This window comes from Panthera uncia (genome assembly GCF_023721935.1).
Source record: "Panthera uncia isolate 11264 chromosome E2 unlocalized genomic scaffold, Puncia_PCG_1.0 HiC_scaffold_19, whole genome shotgun sequence".
Lineage (NCBI taxonomy): Eukaryota > Metazoa > Chordata > Mammalia > Carnivora > Felidae > Panthera > Panthera uncia.
Window position 1 is genome coordinate 26,040,414 of NW_026057588.1, and position 13,587 is coordinate 26,054,000.

The window sequence follows — 13,587 nt, forward strand, 5'->3', positions numbered from 1 at the left end:
CCCCCCCCCGCCCCGCCCCCATCAGTGATTCTCCCTCTTGGGTCTGGGAGAGGCTCCATTCAGATGCTAGGAGCTTTGCCCATAAGGGCCAGTGCACACCTTAGTCTGACAATATCAGCCTTATAGTTAGGAAAAAGTGCTTCTCCCTCTGGCTGCACGACAACATGCTTTTTGTACCAAGCGTTTACTTATTTCTTGAGCGCCTACTGGGTTCTGGCAGTGTCCCAGGTACACACGTTATGCCACTGAAAACTCGTGGCGGGACAGATGGCCGCTTGCTGCCTACTTCACAGACCCTTGATCTGTGTGGCCAGTGCTGGGACCTCTCTCCCCTCTCAGCGTCCAGGACTGGGGGGTCTTTCTCTAGCTGGGGCTCCCTGAGCTGGCGGCTCCATAGGAGCTTGGGGTCTGGGGGAGGTGTGGTCATCGGGAAACCTGTCTGGCAAGTCTTCTACTAGCTGTGTGACCCGGGTGGGCTGCTGGACTCTCTGAGCCTCAGGGTTGGTTGGTTTGTTTTTTCAAGTTTTATTTATTTATTTTGAGAAAGAGAGCACGAGTAGGGGAGGGGCGGAGAGAGGGAGAGAGAATCCTGAGTAGGCTCTGCGCTAAGTGTGGGGCTTGCTCCCACTGATGTGTGGCTCGATCTCACAACCACGAGGTCACGACCTGAGCCAACATCACGAGTCGACTGAGCTGTCCAAGCGTCCCAGCCTCAGTCTGCTCATCTGCGGTAGGAGCCCTGTGGCTGGAGACCATGAGATTGTGCCCGGTGTAGGGGGGCAGACAGCACTAGCTAGGGGCTCAGCCCTGGCCTTACTCCTTGGCTTGGGCTGGGGACGGACCCACCACCAGCCCAGAGCTCAGACTTGGTTCCCATCCACAGGCTTGGGGCCATGGGTTCTTCAGGGACCTGGGAAATCAAGTCAGAGACCCCGGGCGGGGTGGGGGAGGGGCAGGGACGGCTCTAAACATCAAGGAGCCATGCCCAGTGGAGCTCATGAGGGTTATTTGGTCGTGATGATGTCCCATCGCCACCTGGAGCTCAAGGAGGGTGTTTTTAAGGTGATTAACCCGAGCCGGGGTGGGCGATGAAGGGGTCAGAGCAAGTGGCCCTGTGGGCGGGGCCTCTGCCACCCCTGATAGTCCCAACCGCCCCCAGTACCGCCTGGCGCCCATCCCCCGGGTCCGCCACTATTTCGCCTGCGCCAGCCTCGTCTTCGTCTGCATCCTGCTCGTTCACGTCCTGCTCTTGCCCAGGTCAGTTGGCGTGGCGGGACCGTCCAGCCCACTGGGGTCGGGCCAGGAGGGGCGGTGACCTTACAGGGCTCACCAGAGGGCCTGCCGGCGCTCTTGACCGGCAGGAGGGGGCTGGTTTTTGAGACGGGAGAAACTGGACTGCGGTTGTGGCCGCACACCTGGGATCACTAGAGCTGATTTTTGTTGTCACTGACTGTCCGGCTGCAGGCCTCCCCCTCCCACACACGCCTCCCCTCCCCAGTCCCCTGTGGGCTCAGGGCCCTCTCCGGGCGCACGGCCAGGGTATCAGGAGCCGCGGAGATTCGTGCTCCTGCTTCAAAGGCCCTGCTGGGTGGGGGGAAGGGTTGGGGGTGAGGTCACAGGGAAGGAGTAAGGTCAGGTACTTGGCGGTTTCGGGAAGGGTGGTCTGGCCAAAGGGTCCGCGAGGATTGGGGTTCAGTATGTGCCTAATAAAGACCAAATAGGAAGCACTTTTATATGGCACTTTGATGCCGGACAGGAGTCTAAAGTCTGTGTAACCATGGGCCCTGCGTGCCGGGAGTGGGCAGCTGGACCACAGTTCTCAAAGATCCCCTTTGCTGCGTGTAGGCAGTAGTCTGGGAGGGGCAGGAAGTGGCCGGGAGCTGGAGAATTGGGGTGCTGGGGGGTGGGGGGGCCTGCCTGTGACTTGGCCCTGGGCAGACGGTCCTCCAGAACTAAGGTTTTCTCCTCTCCAGGATGGCGGCCCTGGGTGTGTCCTTCGGGCTGGTGGCCTGTGTGCTGGGGCTGGTGCTGGGCCTGTGCTTTGCCCACGAGTTCCTGGTGAGTGGGAAAGCCCGAGCGGGCACCTGGCCGGGCCCTGCCCCACCGGCCCTCCCGCTGCCTCCACCCTTCCCCGGAGCCCTCCGTGCTCAACTTCGCCCCTCCTGCCTGGATGACAGTTTGCCGGGCGCTTCTCCCAGTCATCTGCCCTCCCAGGCTGCTGCTGGCCCCCAAGTGGCTGTGGCCGTCCCCGGCCCGAAGGGTGGGAACGTCCCTTCTGTCTGTGCACCCCATGAGTGCTGAGCTCTGGGCTGGGCACGGGCACAGCGCACCTGTTGACGGTCACTAGCGGAGCTCTTGGGAGCTTGCGCATCCGCCGGGCCGCTGCACCGTGGGCTCCTTGTCCGGGTGCTGGCGCCGGCCACCTGACCCCGTGCCTCCACAGAGGTGCTGCCCCGCCCGAGGGACACTGCAGGCCATCTCCGAGAGGGTGGAGACCCAGCCCCTGCTGCGGCTGTCCCTGGCCATCCTGACCATTGGCAGCCTGCTCAGCATCGCCATCGTCAACCTGGTGGGTTCCGGGGGTGGGGGAGGCGGGCCCTGGCAAGGACCCCACGAGCCTGAGCATGCTTCCCGGGTGGAGGGGGCCAGTGTTTGACCCTGGGAAGCTTCAGATTCTCGAATCCCATCATCCTGTTGCCTGAGAGCTGCATCTGGTGTAGCCCCTGCAGAGCGCAGCGGGCAGGCTCTGGGAGGTTCCCGAGGCAGGCCCGGTTTGCCGACAAGGACTTGGGGACCCCATAGAGCTTCTGTGGCTAGCCCCACGAGGCCGCGATGTCTTGAATCACCAGCGTTTTGGCATCCTCGCCTTTCTTTGTGGTCCCCTGAGGAGGCCCTGTCTTTCTCTCTCTGAGACTCCATTTCCTCACTAAGGAGTGGTTGCCCGGGCACAGGCCCGGAGGACACTTGAGCCCCTGCTTCTCAGGCCTTGCTCGCGTGCTCAGTGCTGCAGACAGCACCTGTCCCTGCTGGTCCTCCCAGCTCTGACATCTAGAGCTAGGGTGTCTCCGTGTCCTGGAGACTCTGTGACCACCACACTCTGTGTCACCTGGGGAGCAGGGGGCTCATTGTCCATGTTGATCCCAGCTTCTCCCCCCACCCCCCACACCTCCCACCACCAGCTTCTGATGCTCTGGGGACAGTGTGCGTATGGCTTCATTCTACACCCTTCTCTCCCCCAGACCCCACTGTGGAGCTGAGGACCGTGCTGGGGAATTGGGGCAGTGACTCTGGCCACACTCAGAGCTGGGCCTGGCAGATGTCGCGGAGGCCTCGGGCCCAGCCCTCTGGCCCCTCCCCACCCCTGCTTGGTCCTGGCAGGTCCTGGAGTCCCAGGTCCCCGGACCACCCCTCATGGTGACCTGTCTCCTCTGTAGCCGCTGATGCCTTTCCCGGCCCTGAGGCAGCCTGCAGGCAACCAGAGCTTGGCGGATGGGGACGTGAGCAGCAGGGAGCTGGCCCCGTGCAAGCTCCTCCCGGTGAGTGCGGCCGAACTTCTGGGCACCGCGTGTCCCCACCTGGACCGCTCCCGCACAGCTCGAGAGGTTGAAGGCACTCATCCCGAGTGGTGGTGAATTGGGAGCTGGTCTCTGAAGGGCAAGAAGGTTATGGGACAGGGGGGTGGAGCGGGGCCAGTTGGGAGATGGGGCCAGGGGTGGCTTTGATCTAGATCAGGGGGGACCATGAGTGTCTCTCTTCTGGGGGCAGTGGGGAGCCACAGCATGATCTTGCGGACAGGAACGTGGGCAGAGATGCACTTCGGGAAGGGCAGGCTCCTGGCCGAGCCGGAGGCAGGGAGGCCGCTCGGGTGTGTGCGTACCACCTTGGTCACGTCCACGTGCCGCCGCCTTCTTTCCTTTCGAGGAGCCCGTTTGCCGCAAGTAGAAGCAAACATACAGTGAAGTTTTAGACTCTGTTGTCTGCTTTGTTAAGAAGGGTCGTCAAGGCAAGAGGGCAGCGCCGCAGACAGGCCGGCTCCTCACGGGTCCCCCGAGCGGGGCCGGGGCTCCGGGTCAGTGTGCCGCGGCTAGAGGCGGCCCTCTCTGGCGACCCCCGGTCCGGGGGGTGCCTCGCGGTGACCGACGTCCCCCCGCCTCCCCAGTATTACACCTGCAGCTGCATCCTGGCCTTTGTCGCCTGCTCCGTCTTCCTGCGGATGAGCCTGGAGCTGAAGGTGGTGCTGCTGACGGTGGCCCTGGTGGCCTACCTGGTGCTCTTCAACATCTCCCCGTGCTGGCAGTGGGACTGCTGCAGCCACAGCCTGGCCAACCTCACCAAGACCAACGGCACCCTCAGGTGGGGCCCGCGGCGCCCCTCCCGACCGCGCTCCACGGCAGCACCTCCCTTTGGTTCCGCCGTCGTTTCGAGCTGCGGGACGGTTGCGTTGGGTCCCCTCTGGACTGGACGCCCGTGGGGTGGACCTGCAGGTGGCACGCTTGCCATGTGACAGGCAAGCGACGGTCTCGGGCTGCTACGCTCAGAGCTGGAGAGGGACTCGTTTGCAGGTTCTCTGGGGGACGCCCCTGGTCGCACGGAGGCCTCCTGGGTCATCCGGTCTCTATGCCGCTCGGGGGGTGGGCCGGGGGGAGGCCTCAGCTCTAGTCCAGGCCCCCTCCTTCATCCGTGTCCTGGAGGTCCAGAGAGTTCTGGAAAGCACTGTTGTCTGACACTCGAAGGGCTGGCGTGTGGGTGCTTTTGGGGGCTCTCGGCCCCGGTGGGTTGAGGAGAGGGGCCTGGCTCCCCTTGAACTTAGAAGGCTGGAGTTTCGGGACCCAGAACAAAACCTGCTCCTGTGGGTCTGCGGCACCCGCAAACCCCACCTGCCAACCTGGAAGTCGCCGACTCACTTTGAGGACTCACCTGCCTGCAGTGCTTTTCCCAGACTTTGCCGTGGCTATCCTTGGTCATCCGGGTGTGAGCTGTGGTGTCGCCGCGGTGAGGCCTCTCCCACCTCCCCGTCAAACCCTCTTTTCTGTACAAGTTGACGCTGCCTTTAGCGTCTCTGCCATGAGGACACGAGCTCGGCTGGCAGAGATCTCTGTCCCGTTCACACCTTCCCGCAGGCTGGCTCTGGCCCGCCCCCCGCCGCCCCCCGCATCTGAGGACTGGGCAGGAGGCTGGAGATGACTCCTGCTTTTTCCCTTCGTGTCCAGCAGCTCCCCGTTCTGTCTGTGGAAGGACCCGAAGGCAATGATCAATTTCTACCTGGTTTTGTTTTACGTCACCCTCATCATGCTCTCCAGACAGGTACCGCCTGGGGAGCCCCCAGCGTCCCTTGCTCAGCTCGGAGAGAGAACTGGGATGGGGCGGGAACTTCCGCAGATTTGGGGCAGACAGCCCTGCAGGGAAGCTCTGGTCCCTCGGGGAGGGGTCCCCGCGTCCTCACCTCCCTGTTATCGCCTCCCATCAGGACACCAGTGACATCTGGTCACGTGGGTCACTTGAGAACTGAGTCACGGCTGACTGGGACTCTAAGGCCACTGGGAGGTGGCTGTTGAGTGGGAGCCATTTGCCAGGGACAGAGGGTGGAAGGGCGGACGGGACGGCTCCGCAGCCCCAGGGTGATGGGCGCGCCCTGCTGCTTCTCGGCCTGTGTCATTCTGCCCCCGCTCACCGCGGCCAGGACACTGATGCTCCCCCATCGTCTGCAGATTGACTATTACTGCCGCTTGGATTGCTTGTGGAAGAAGAAGTTCAAAAAGGAACACGAGGAGTTTGAAACCATGGAGAACGTGAACCGCCTCCTTCTGGAGAACGTCTTGCCAGCCCACGTGGCCGCACACTTCATTGGTGACAAGCTAAATGAGGTGCGGTGCGAGTGGGGCCTGGGTCACTAGGGCAGGGCCTCTGAGGGTCCGGATGCAGCCCCCGGGACCTCACGTCCCGGGGCCCTGGACCTCGCCCCTGTACGAGGGGGCCCACGGGTCAGGGTGGCTGTGAGGACCGGATGTACGTCCAGGCATTTGTAATCTGGACAATCCGTGTGGATGAAAGCGTGCGCTCCGCCAGTTCTGGGTCGCCGTTTCACAGATAAGGAAGCAGGCCTTATCCGCAATGGGTGCGGAAGCCAGGTCTCCTGTGATCTGGGACCTCCTCCCACCCCAGGGGCTCTCAGCCTCAGCCAGGAGACCCAGGGTACCGAAGGGCCAAAGCCAACCAGGGCCTGGCCTGCCCCAAGCAGCGGACTCACGGCCTTATTTCTGTAACAGCCCCCAGATGGGTCTCCGTGGAAGCCGGGCGGAGCGGCACCTGCCTGGCGCCCCCTCCCGAGTTTGGTGGGGCGGCCGAGGAGCCGCGTCCCTGTCTGCTCCCGGTCCCTTCCGGGGCCGGGGGGCCTAAGGTGGCCTGCTTCCTTCCCCGCCCCCACCCAGGACTGGTACCATCAGTCCTACGACTGTGTGTGTGTCATGTTTGCGTCGGTGCCGGACTTCAAAGTCTTCTACACGGAGTGCGACGTCAACAAGGAGGGGCTGGAGTGCCTGCGTCTGCTGAACGAGATCATCTCCGACTTCGACGAGGTAGGGCCTCTGGACCGAGCCGCACCGAGCCGCGGGGGGGCGGGGCGCGGAGCGACACGCACGGCCGAAGGTGCACATCTGCCTCTCCTCGCTTCTTCAGTAAGTGTTGTTATCTTCTCTGGGACGGGCAGCCTGCGAAGATTAGATTTAGGTCCTTGAAGAACTGGCAGTCCCTTATCTGCGGTTTCGGTTCCCCGGGTCAGCCGTGTTCCGGAATAGCGGACCCTCCGCCTGACGTGTGGTCAGAAGGTCAGCTGTAGCCTGACGCCATGTCACAACGGCCAGGTCATTCACCTCGCTTCGTGTCCTCACGAGGAGGAGGATGAATGAATACAGTAAAGACTTTCTGAGTGAGACCATTCACGTAGCTTCTATTACAGGACGTTGTTCTGTTCTGTTGTTGACCTTTCCCTGTGCCTGACGTGTACGCTGAACATCGTAGGGATGTGCGTGCAGGCGGGAGCACTCACCGTAAAGGCTTCGGGAGTCTGAGGTGTTAGGCGTCCCCTGGGGGTACTGGAGTGGGTGAGGGGAGGGGCTCCTGTAGTTTGATTTCCAGCAAGTCTACACTGTCAGCTGGTCTAGAGGAAGTCAGTCGGTTTGGACTTGATTCTCAGCTGCAAGCAGTCGACATTCCTGGGTAGATACTGTTGGGCTGTGCTTTGTGCTTGGTCCTTAAAAAGGAGAGTCCAGGTGCCCCAGGAGGGGCCGAGGAGCAGACGGACGAACCCCGGGAAGCCGGAGTCAGGAGGAGCAGGGCTGAAAGCCAGAGGCCGTGTCCCTGCGTGGACCGGCTGTCTGCCCACATGGGGAGGCCGAGCGTGAGAACTTCACAGCAGTGGCGAGAGGGACCCCACCCCTTCTCAGACCCTGGGGTGGGCCTGGGCTGCGGCTGGGCCATACGGCTCTGTGTCCCTTCGTCCCGCAGCTGCTCCTAAAGCCCAAGTTCAGCAGTGTGGAGAAGATCAAGACCATTGGCAGCACGTACATGGCAGCCGTGGGGCTCAGCGTCCCCTCAGGGACTGAGAACCAGGTACCGAGCTGAGCTGGTGGCCGCGGGTCCCAGCCCCACGTTAGGGGGACTCAACAGTTCCCAGACCTATCACCTGACTTCGAGGGGACACCCCTTCCTGCCCTGTCCTATGAGGGAGGGGCAGAGGACCTCACGACTCAGCCCGGGGGAGGCATCTGGTGGGGAGTGAGGTGGCTAACACCCCGTGGAGGAGGGAAGACGGGGCACGGGATCCCACGGCCCCTGTCCCACAGGACCTGGAGCGGCAGCACGCGCACATCGGCATCATGGTGGAGTTCAGCATCGCCCTGATGAGCAAGCTGGACGGCATCAACCGGCACTCCTTCAACTCCTTCCGCCTGCGAGTCGGTGAGGGCCCGAGGGTAGGGCGGGCCGGGCCACGCCGGGGTGGGAGGCTGCGGTGGGTCCCGGAGCCCGGCAAGCCCACGCTCGGGTCTGTCGGTGCACCTGACTGGATGGTAGGAAAGGTCTGAGAAATCCCTCTTGGCCACACAACCCCAGCAACTGGGTAACTACTCTTTCTTTGCATACTGTTAACAAAGTTACCTTTGAAAGTTTACATCAGAACGTATCACTACAGAAAACGGAGAACCAGAAATCGGGCTGGAATCCTTAAAATAATACTGAGAACAAAGCAGTTACGAGCCTGACTGCTCCGTGTTAGCTAACGGGGTTGGGACTCAAAGCCCGTTTATTCTTTACTGGGAGATGAGCGGATACTGGAAAAGTGATGACCTCAGCCTGATGTCAGGAGCGAGCAGCTGGGAAGAGGGCTGCCCAGGGAGCACCTCTCCCACGTCCTGAGTGAGAGGTCCTGTCACAGGCTCGGGAAGCCCCCTCCAACTTGCATTTCAGCTGCTGGTCGGTGCTTCCTGGGGCTGCCGCTGGACTCTGTGGCCTCCCGTAGGGGCAGAGCCTGAGGCTTCGCCCCCCCGACCTGCCAACCGCAAATGTCATCTTCAGGCATAAACCACGGGCCTGTGATCGCTGGAGTGATCGGGGCACGAAAGCCTCAGTATGATATCTGGGGAAACACGGTCAATGTCGCCAGCCGAATGGAGAGCACTGGAGAACTTGGCAAGATCCAGGTACACCCCAGCTGGGGAAACCCATGACCCGGGGGAGGAACTTCCCGGCGGGGGCGGGGGACCCAGGCATCCGTCAGCTTTGTGATTCCAGCCTGGACATGCTTGAGGGACACCAGACGTGTGTGTTCGGGGCTGGTTCCCGGCCATCCCTCCAACAGCAGGCGTTTCTCCTGCATCCCAAGAGTTTGTTGTCCTTTCCTTTTCAGGTTACTGAGGAGACATGCACCATCCTCCAGGGACTAGGTTATTCTTGCGAGTGCCGGGGACTGATTAACGTCAAAGGCAAAGGCGAGCTGAGGACTTACTTTGTCTGCACAGACACGGCAAAGTTCCAAGGGTCGGGACTGAATTGAGGGCTTCTGGGAGGTGAACATGCTGGAAGCGGATTTTCCGTCCCTGAAGCAAGCCACAGGGAGCACTCGGCCCTACGCCAGCCACAGAGGCATTCCAGGGGTTTGGCCATCACTACCCTGACAAGGTGGCTGTGTGTGGCCTCCTTGGACTTGTGCTAGAGGATTTCTCGGAACGTGCACCAGACTCCAGCCCGAGGCTACCACCGAGCCTCGCCACGCACAGGCAGCTGGGACATGCGGATCCCCTGGGTACTGTGGAGACCTCAGAGGGGGAGCCAGACACACAACTGGCCATGGCCTGCCAGCTGCATGGGTGGGACTGGTCTTTTCTAGGTACAGAACCACGACGAGCTGTCCGGGATGGGTTGGGCACGCCTTTCTCCCAGCGGAGCAGCAACAGGGCTGTACGTTTCTAACACAGGCACCCCGGTAAACAGAGCTGAAAATGCAGTTTTCCATCTGTGGTTTCACACAGTAGGGAGAGAACAGCACAACAGAGGCTTGTTACTTGTCCTCTCTGGCAGGTGTTTGATTTAAATGGGTATAGGATTAGTGGAGTTTTACCCTTTCTAATGACTTCTTAGATGCCAGACAAAAATCTCTTCCCTCCAGCGTGTTGTCTTTTTAACCACGTCCGCTGACGGCTTAGCCCCGCTGGGGCTGAGAACACGGCTGTCACACAAGAAGGCAAGGAGCGGCACAGCCCGGAAAGAAAGGCACGGCCTCTCAGCCCCTCCCTGACCACCGTGTGTACTTGGAGCGCCCTCCTGCTATCCTCACATCGCAGTTCCCGTCCTGGAAAGGAAGGGGGTCTGTGTAGACAGAAGGCAGACAACCTGTAGTGCTCCCTTTCTCTTCTTTAGTCCTCACAGCTCACTCGTAGAGCTTCAAGACGAAAAGCACGTCCTCCGCAAGCGTGCAGAAGAGGTTCCCGGATCTGGGAAGCCAGCCCGCTCAGAGATGCGGAGACAGACTTGTTGCAAACGGGAGGAATCAAATCAAGTGCAAAAAGCCAGGTTTGCGAGAGGTGTCTTCTGGTGCTGCAAGTCTAAGAGAATCAGAAGTCAGCCTTCACTGCGTTTCAAGGTTGAGGAGGAGCCAAACTGCTCGTTCCTGTTTCTGAATCAGTTTCACCACTGCATCCCCAGAGCACACCTGGGGCTCTAACATGGCTGAAGTTCACTACAGAGCAGCGATTCCCAGCTGGAGTCCTCCAGGAACCCCCCCGCAAGTACAGGGGCGCTAGTGCAGCTCTGAGGCCCGCATGTAACCGGAATAGAGGCGAACGAAGTATAAGAACTTGGATAAAGGAATTTTGTGGCGAAAATTCTGTTAAGGGGAATAACCTTAAACTGTTTTATGCACCGACTTTCCATATAAAGGGCTGGTTTCAGGGGGCACTACACTGAAATGCGTCCACCTAACTCAGCAGTGACCAGGGCTGCTCAACAGGGCTCTCCCGCAGTGTCAGGGAGGTTCTGTCACTGATGCGATATAGACACAGCCGTGTTGGGCCTCTCTGAGGTGGACATATTTCTACTCTTGCAATATTCGAATTACTTTTCTCTTCCGGCAACAGAAATCCCAATTAGGAGTTTAAAAAGTAGTTACCATAGATTTTTATTTCCAGTTCAAGCACTGTGCTCAGATAAAAATATTTTGTAAGTTTTCAGTTTTTCATGTGCAGACCCTAGTGCATAACTGACCATAAAAAGCACATACAGTTTTGATTTGCCTGTTTTCTGATCCCTGAGCCCTTTCTTCACAGGCGCCATTCTGTCTTAGGACAGGACAAGCGTCTTTGCTAACACTGACCTTTTCTAAGGGTCAAGGGCTTGCTTAAAGGTGGCCTCCCTGACTCTAGTGACAATCACACCTGAAGTTCTCTGGTTTACTCATTAAGAAAATTTCCTAATAGAGAAGATCATTAACCAGCTTCTACACTGTGTATATAACAGGTCAACATACAGAAACAGGTTTTGAGAAGGTGCAAACAACTAGGAATTACTCTGTATCCTGAATATTTATAGATCTGTAACATTTGTTTCAAAATGTTGTATTTTCTTTTCATAAAGTACCAGTGTTTCTACTTTGTTTAGCATTTCATTCATTAAATTAGCAATCTGGAAAACGTGAATGTCCTAGTGTTTTGAATCTAATGTTTTCTTGGTTTCTACGTAGATCTAAAGTTTAAGAATCAATTACTGCCTGAATTATAACTGAAAGGTTAAAATTAAACTCTAAAAACACTTGATAAAATGTGTATTTGAACAATTTTAAAGGTCTTCTAGCATACAGTTTTAAGTAGGCTTTTATTTTTTCAAAGTTTGAGAGAGAGAGAGAGAGAGAGAGAGTGCAAGTGGGGGAGGGAGAGAGAGAGAGAGAAAGGGGTAGAGAGAGAATCCCAAGCAGACTCTGTGCTGCCAGCACAGAGCCCTATATGGGGCTTGCACCCACAAAGCCGAGATCATGACCTGAGCCAAAACCGAGGTGCCCCTGTAGTAGGTTTTTAAAACACTGGGTCATTTCTAACTCTCTTGAGAGAATCCCTTCTCTTTCACCCTACTTGTTCTTGCTAAATGTTAGTTTCAAGGTCAGGACAATAAAACTAACACGACTTCCAGCTGGGGGGTTTTACAGAAGGGCTATGTACAGTCCGCGCAGGGTCTTAAATGCGCCTCGTTCACTGAACAAGGCTGCAGTGTGGCGCCTGTTACAGGAGGGGGCCACACGTCTCACGGTCTCCTGCTCAGCTGCCTGCTTGAGCAGCTGACCTTTGCATTTCAGATAAAATTAGATGACTATTAGGGCAAGGGACACACTGAGGCACGGGTGACCCGTGAGAAACGGTAAAAGAAATGTGAACGTGAAGCTCCATGATTCCCTTATTTAGCTTATCCTTTTACAGCAGTTCTAAGTGACTGTCTCAAAAATGGAAAACGGCAAAGCAAACAGGACCTCCAGACAAGTCAGTGCTGTGATTTCTGGGGGAGGGGGAGGGTGGCACAGGGGAAGCACCTCGTCCTTGCACACACGGTGTCATTCCCAACAGGTATGCAGGGGACGTAGTAGCAGATTCTAAAAGTATGTTAAGTGTATTTGTTTCCACAATGTAACAATAGGAAATCTCACTGGATGGGGATTTGAAAGAAATGTCTTTGCTCTGGTCCCGTCTGTGCCCCCCAAGGAAGCGGCCTTATCACCATCTGACCCAAACGTGCCCAGGTCCACTCTTCCTTTCTGCTCTGGAGGGCAACAGGTCAGAGTCCATCCTATTCCTTCCTCACAAGGCCATTCTTTGAAGAAACCATCCAGATGAAATGTTTTGTAAGTCAGGAACTAGCTGGTTGTAATTTCTGAGGAGGGTGGCAAACGTGGAAAGATGAGGGACTTCAATTATTTGGGGGACTTGCTGCTTTTAACGAATGGTCCTGAAAAGGCTGTTTTACTTCCTAAGTGTTTCTCTATCAATTTATCCTCAGACCCAGCCCCGGGGAAAGGTCAAGGGCAGCTCAGCTGATAACACGCGACACAGCTCGCAGTCCCCGGCTCAGCTTTATTACCTAATAGAAGTCCAATCTCTGGAACATTAATTGTTCCAAAGTTTAATTAAAAACACAATTTACAAATATTTACTATCTTCTGAAAAGGATTTCCAAGTGAAGAATGAAAAAACTATGTACATAATATATAATGAAGTACCAGTTAGCTTCAAACCCCATCCAGTCCACACTCGGCAACATCAGTCTTTTTAGGTTCTTCAAAATCTGAAAGAAAAAGTTACGGCTTCATTCAACACTTCCCCCTTTTAAGTAAAAAGTAAAGGTGTCATCCGGAATAAGTGCCGACAGCCCTTCTTTACCACGTTCAAGGTTAAAGACTAGATGTGCTACTAGGGCATCACTGTGGCTCTGTCTGCAAATGTGTGAACCCGTTATTTCCTTTATATCTTGTCTCAAGAATAAAAGCAGTTTTTACACTATCAACATGCAGAGACAAAAACCTCTCCAGTGTTATTTGAAAGGAGATGTCCCTTTTGCTCACGACAGCCTTAGCCTTCCATTTTCCCGGAGACACAAGGCACGTACCTTCCGTTAAATCCACGAAGTTGTTTTCCACGACGGGGGAGGGGATGGAAATCCCCATCGCCTTCCGAACCCCATACGTGCTCACGATATCACCTGGGGCGACTTGCTGTGCGAGTTCTTTCAGATTATTGGTCACTTGTTCAGCTGGGAAGGAAGACAAAAAGAAAAAGAAACACAGCTCTAGGTATTGAAACGTGGTTCCTTTAGATTAAAAAAAAAAAAAAGTCATAGGAACACCACAAACTTGACCCTGGGACAATGGGGGTTCGCACTGTGCAGATCCACTTACATTGCCTTTTTTTTCCGATAACACAGGGCTGTAAATATATTTTCTCTTCTGATTTTAATACTTTCTTTTCTCTAGCTTTGTTGTATGAATCAGTATAGAACATACGAAATGTCAGCTGACTGTTTACAGGTAAGGCTTCCAGGCAACAAAAGGCTATTACA

At 56.8% G+C, this 13,587-nt stretch overlaps 2 protein-coding genes across 8 annotated transcripts in view; one reads left to right on the forward strand and one right to left on the reverse strand.

The window, feature by feature from the left end:
- Positions 1–10,942, forward strand: part of ADCY7 (adenylate cyclase 7) — a 45,140-nt gene extending 34,198 nt beyond the window's left edge. The window contains exons 14-25 of one of the 4 annotated variants that reach the window (XM_049621217.1): positions 1,160–1,257; positions 1,974–2,058; positions 2,444–2,569; positions 3,435–3,536; positions 4,160–4,353; positions 5,211–5,304; positions 5,709–5,864; positions 6,429–6,575; positions 7,504–7,608; positions 7,842–7,956; positions 8,572–8,696; positions 8,903–10,942. In XM_049621217.1, the coding sequence (XP_049477174.1) occupies positions 1,160–1,257; positions 1,974–2,058; positions 2,444–2,569; positions 3,435–3,536; positions 4,160–4,353; positions 5,211–5,304; positions 5,709–5,864; positions 6,429–6,575; positions 7,504–7,608; positions 7,842–7,956; positions 8,572–8,696; positions 8,903–9,049 (1,494 nt within the window). In that variant the 3' untranslated portion in view covers positions 9,050–10,942. Of the gene's footprint in view, positions 1–1,159; positions 1,258–1,973; positions 2,059–2,443; positions 2,570–3,434; positions 3,537–4,159; positions 4,354–5,210; positions 5,305–5,708; positions 5,865–6,428; positions 6,576–7,503; positions 7,609–7,841; positions 7,957–8,188; positions 8,543–8,571; positions 8,697–8,902 lie in introns of those variants that run through there. The other 3 variants (XM_049621218.1, XM_049621219.1, XM_049621221.1) reach the window with 3 other exon arrangements.
- Positions 10,943–12,585: 1,643 nt separating this feature from the next.
- BRD7 (bromodomain containing 7) overlaps positions 12,586–13,587 on the reverse strand; it is a 37,260-nt gene continuing 36,258 nt past the window's right edge. For all 4 annotated transcript variants that reach the window (XM_049621236.1, XM_049621238.1, XM_049621237.1 and 1 more), the window contains exons 16-17: positions 13,138–13,281; positions 12,586–12,816 (exon numbers count right to left, since the gene is read on the reverse strand). In XM_049621236.1, the coding sequence (XP_049477193.1) occupies positions 12,761–12,816; positions 13,138–13,281 (200 nt within the window). In that variant the 3' untranslated portion in view covers positions 12,586–12,760. The remainder of the gene's footprint in view (positions 12,817–13,137; positions 13,282–13,587) is intronic.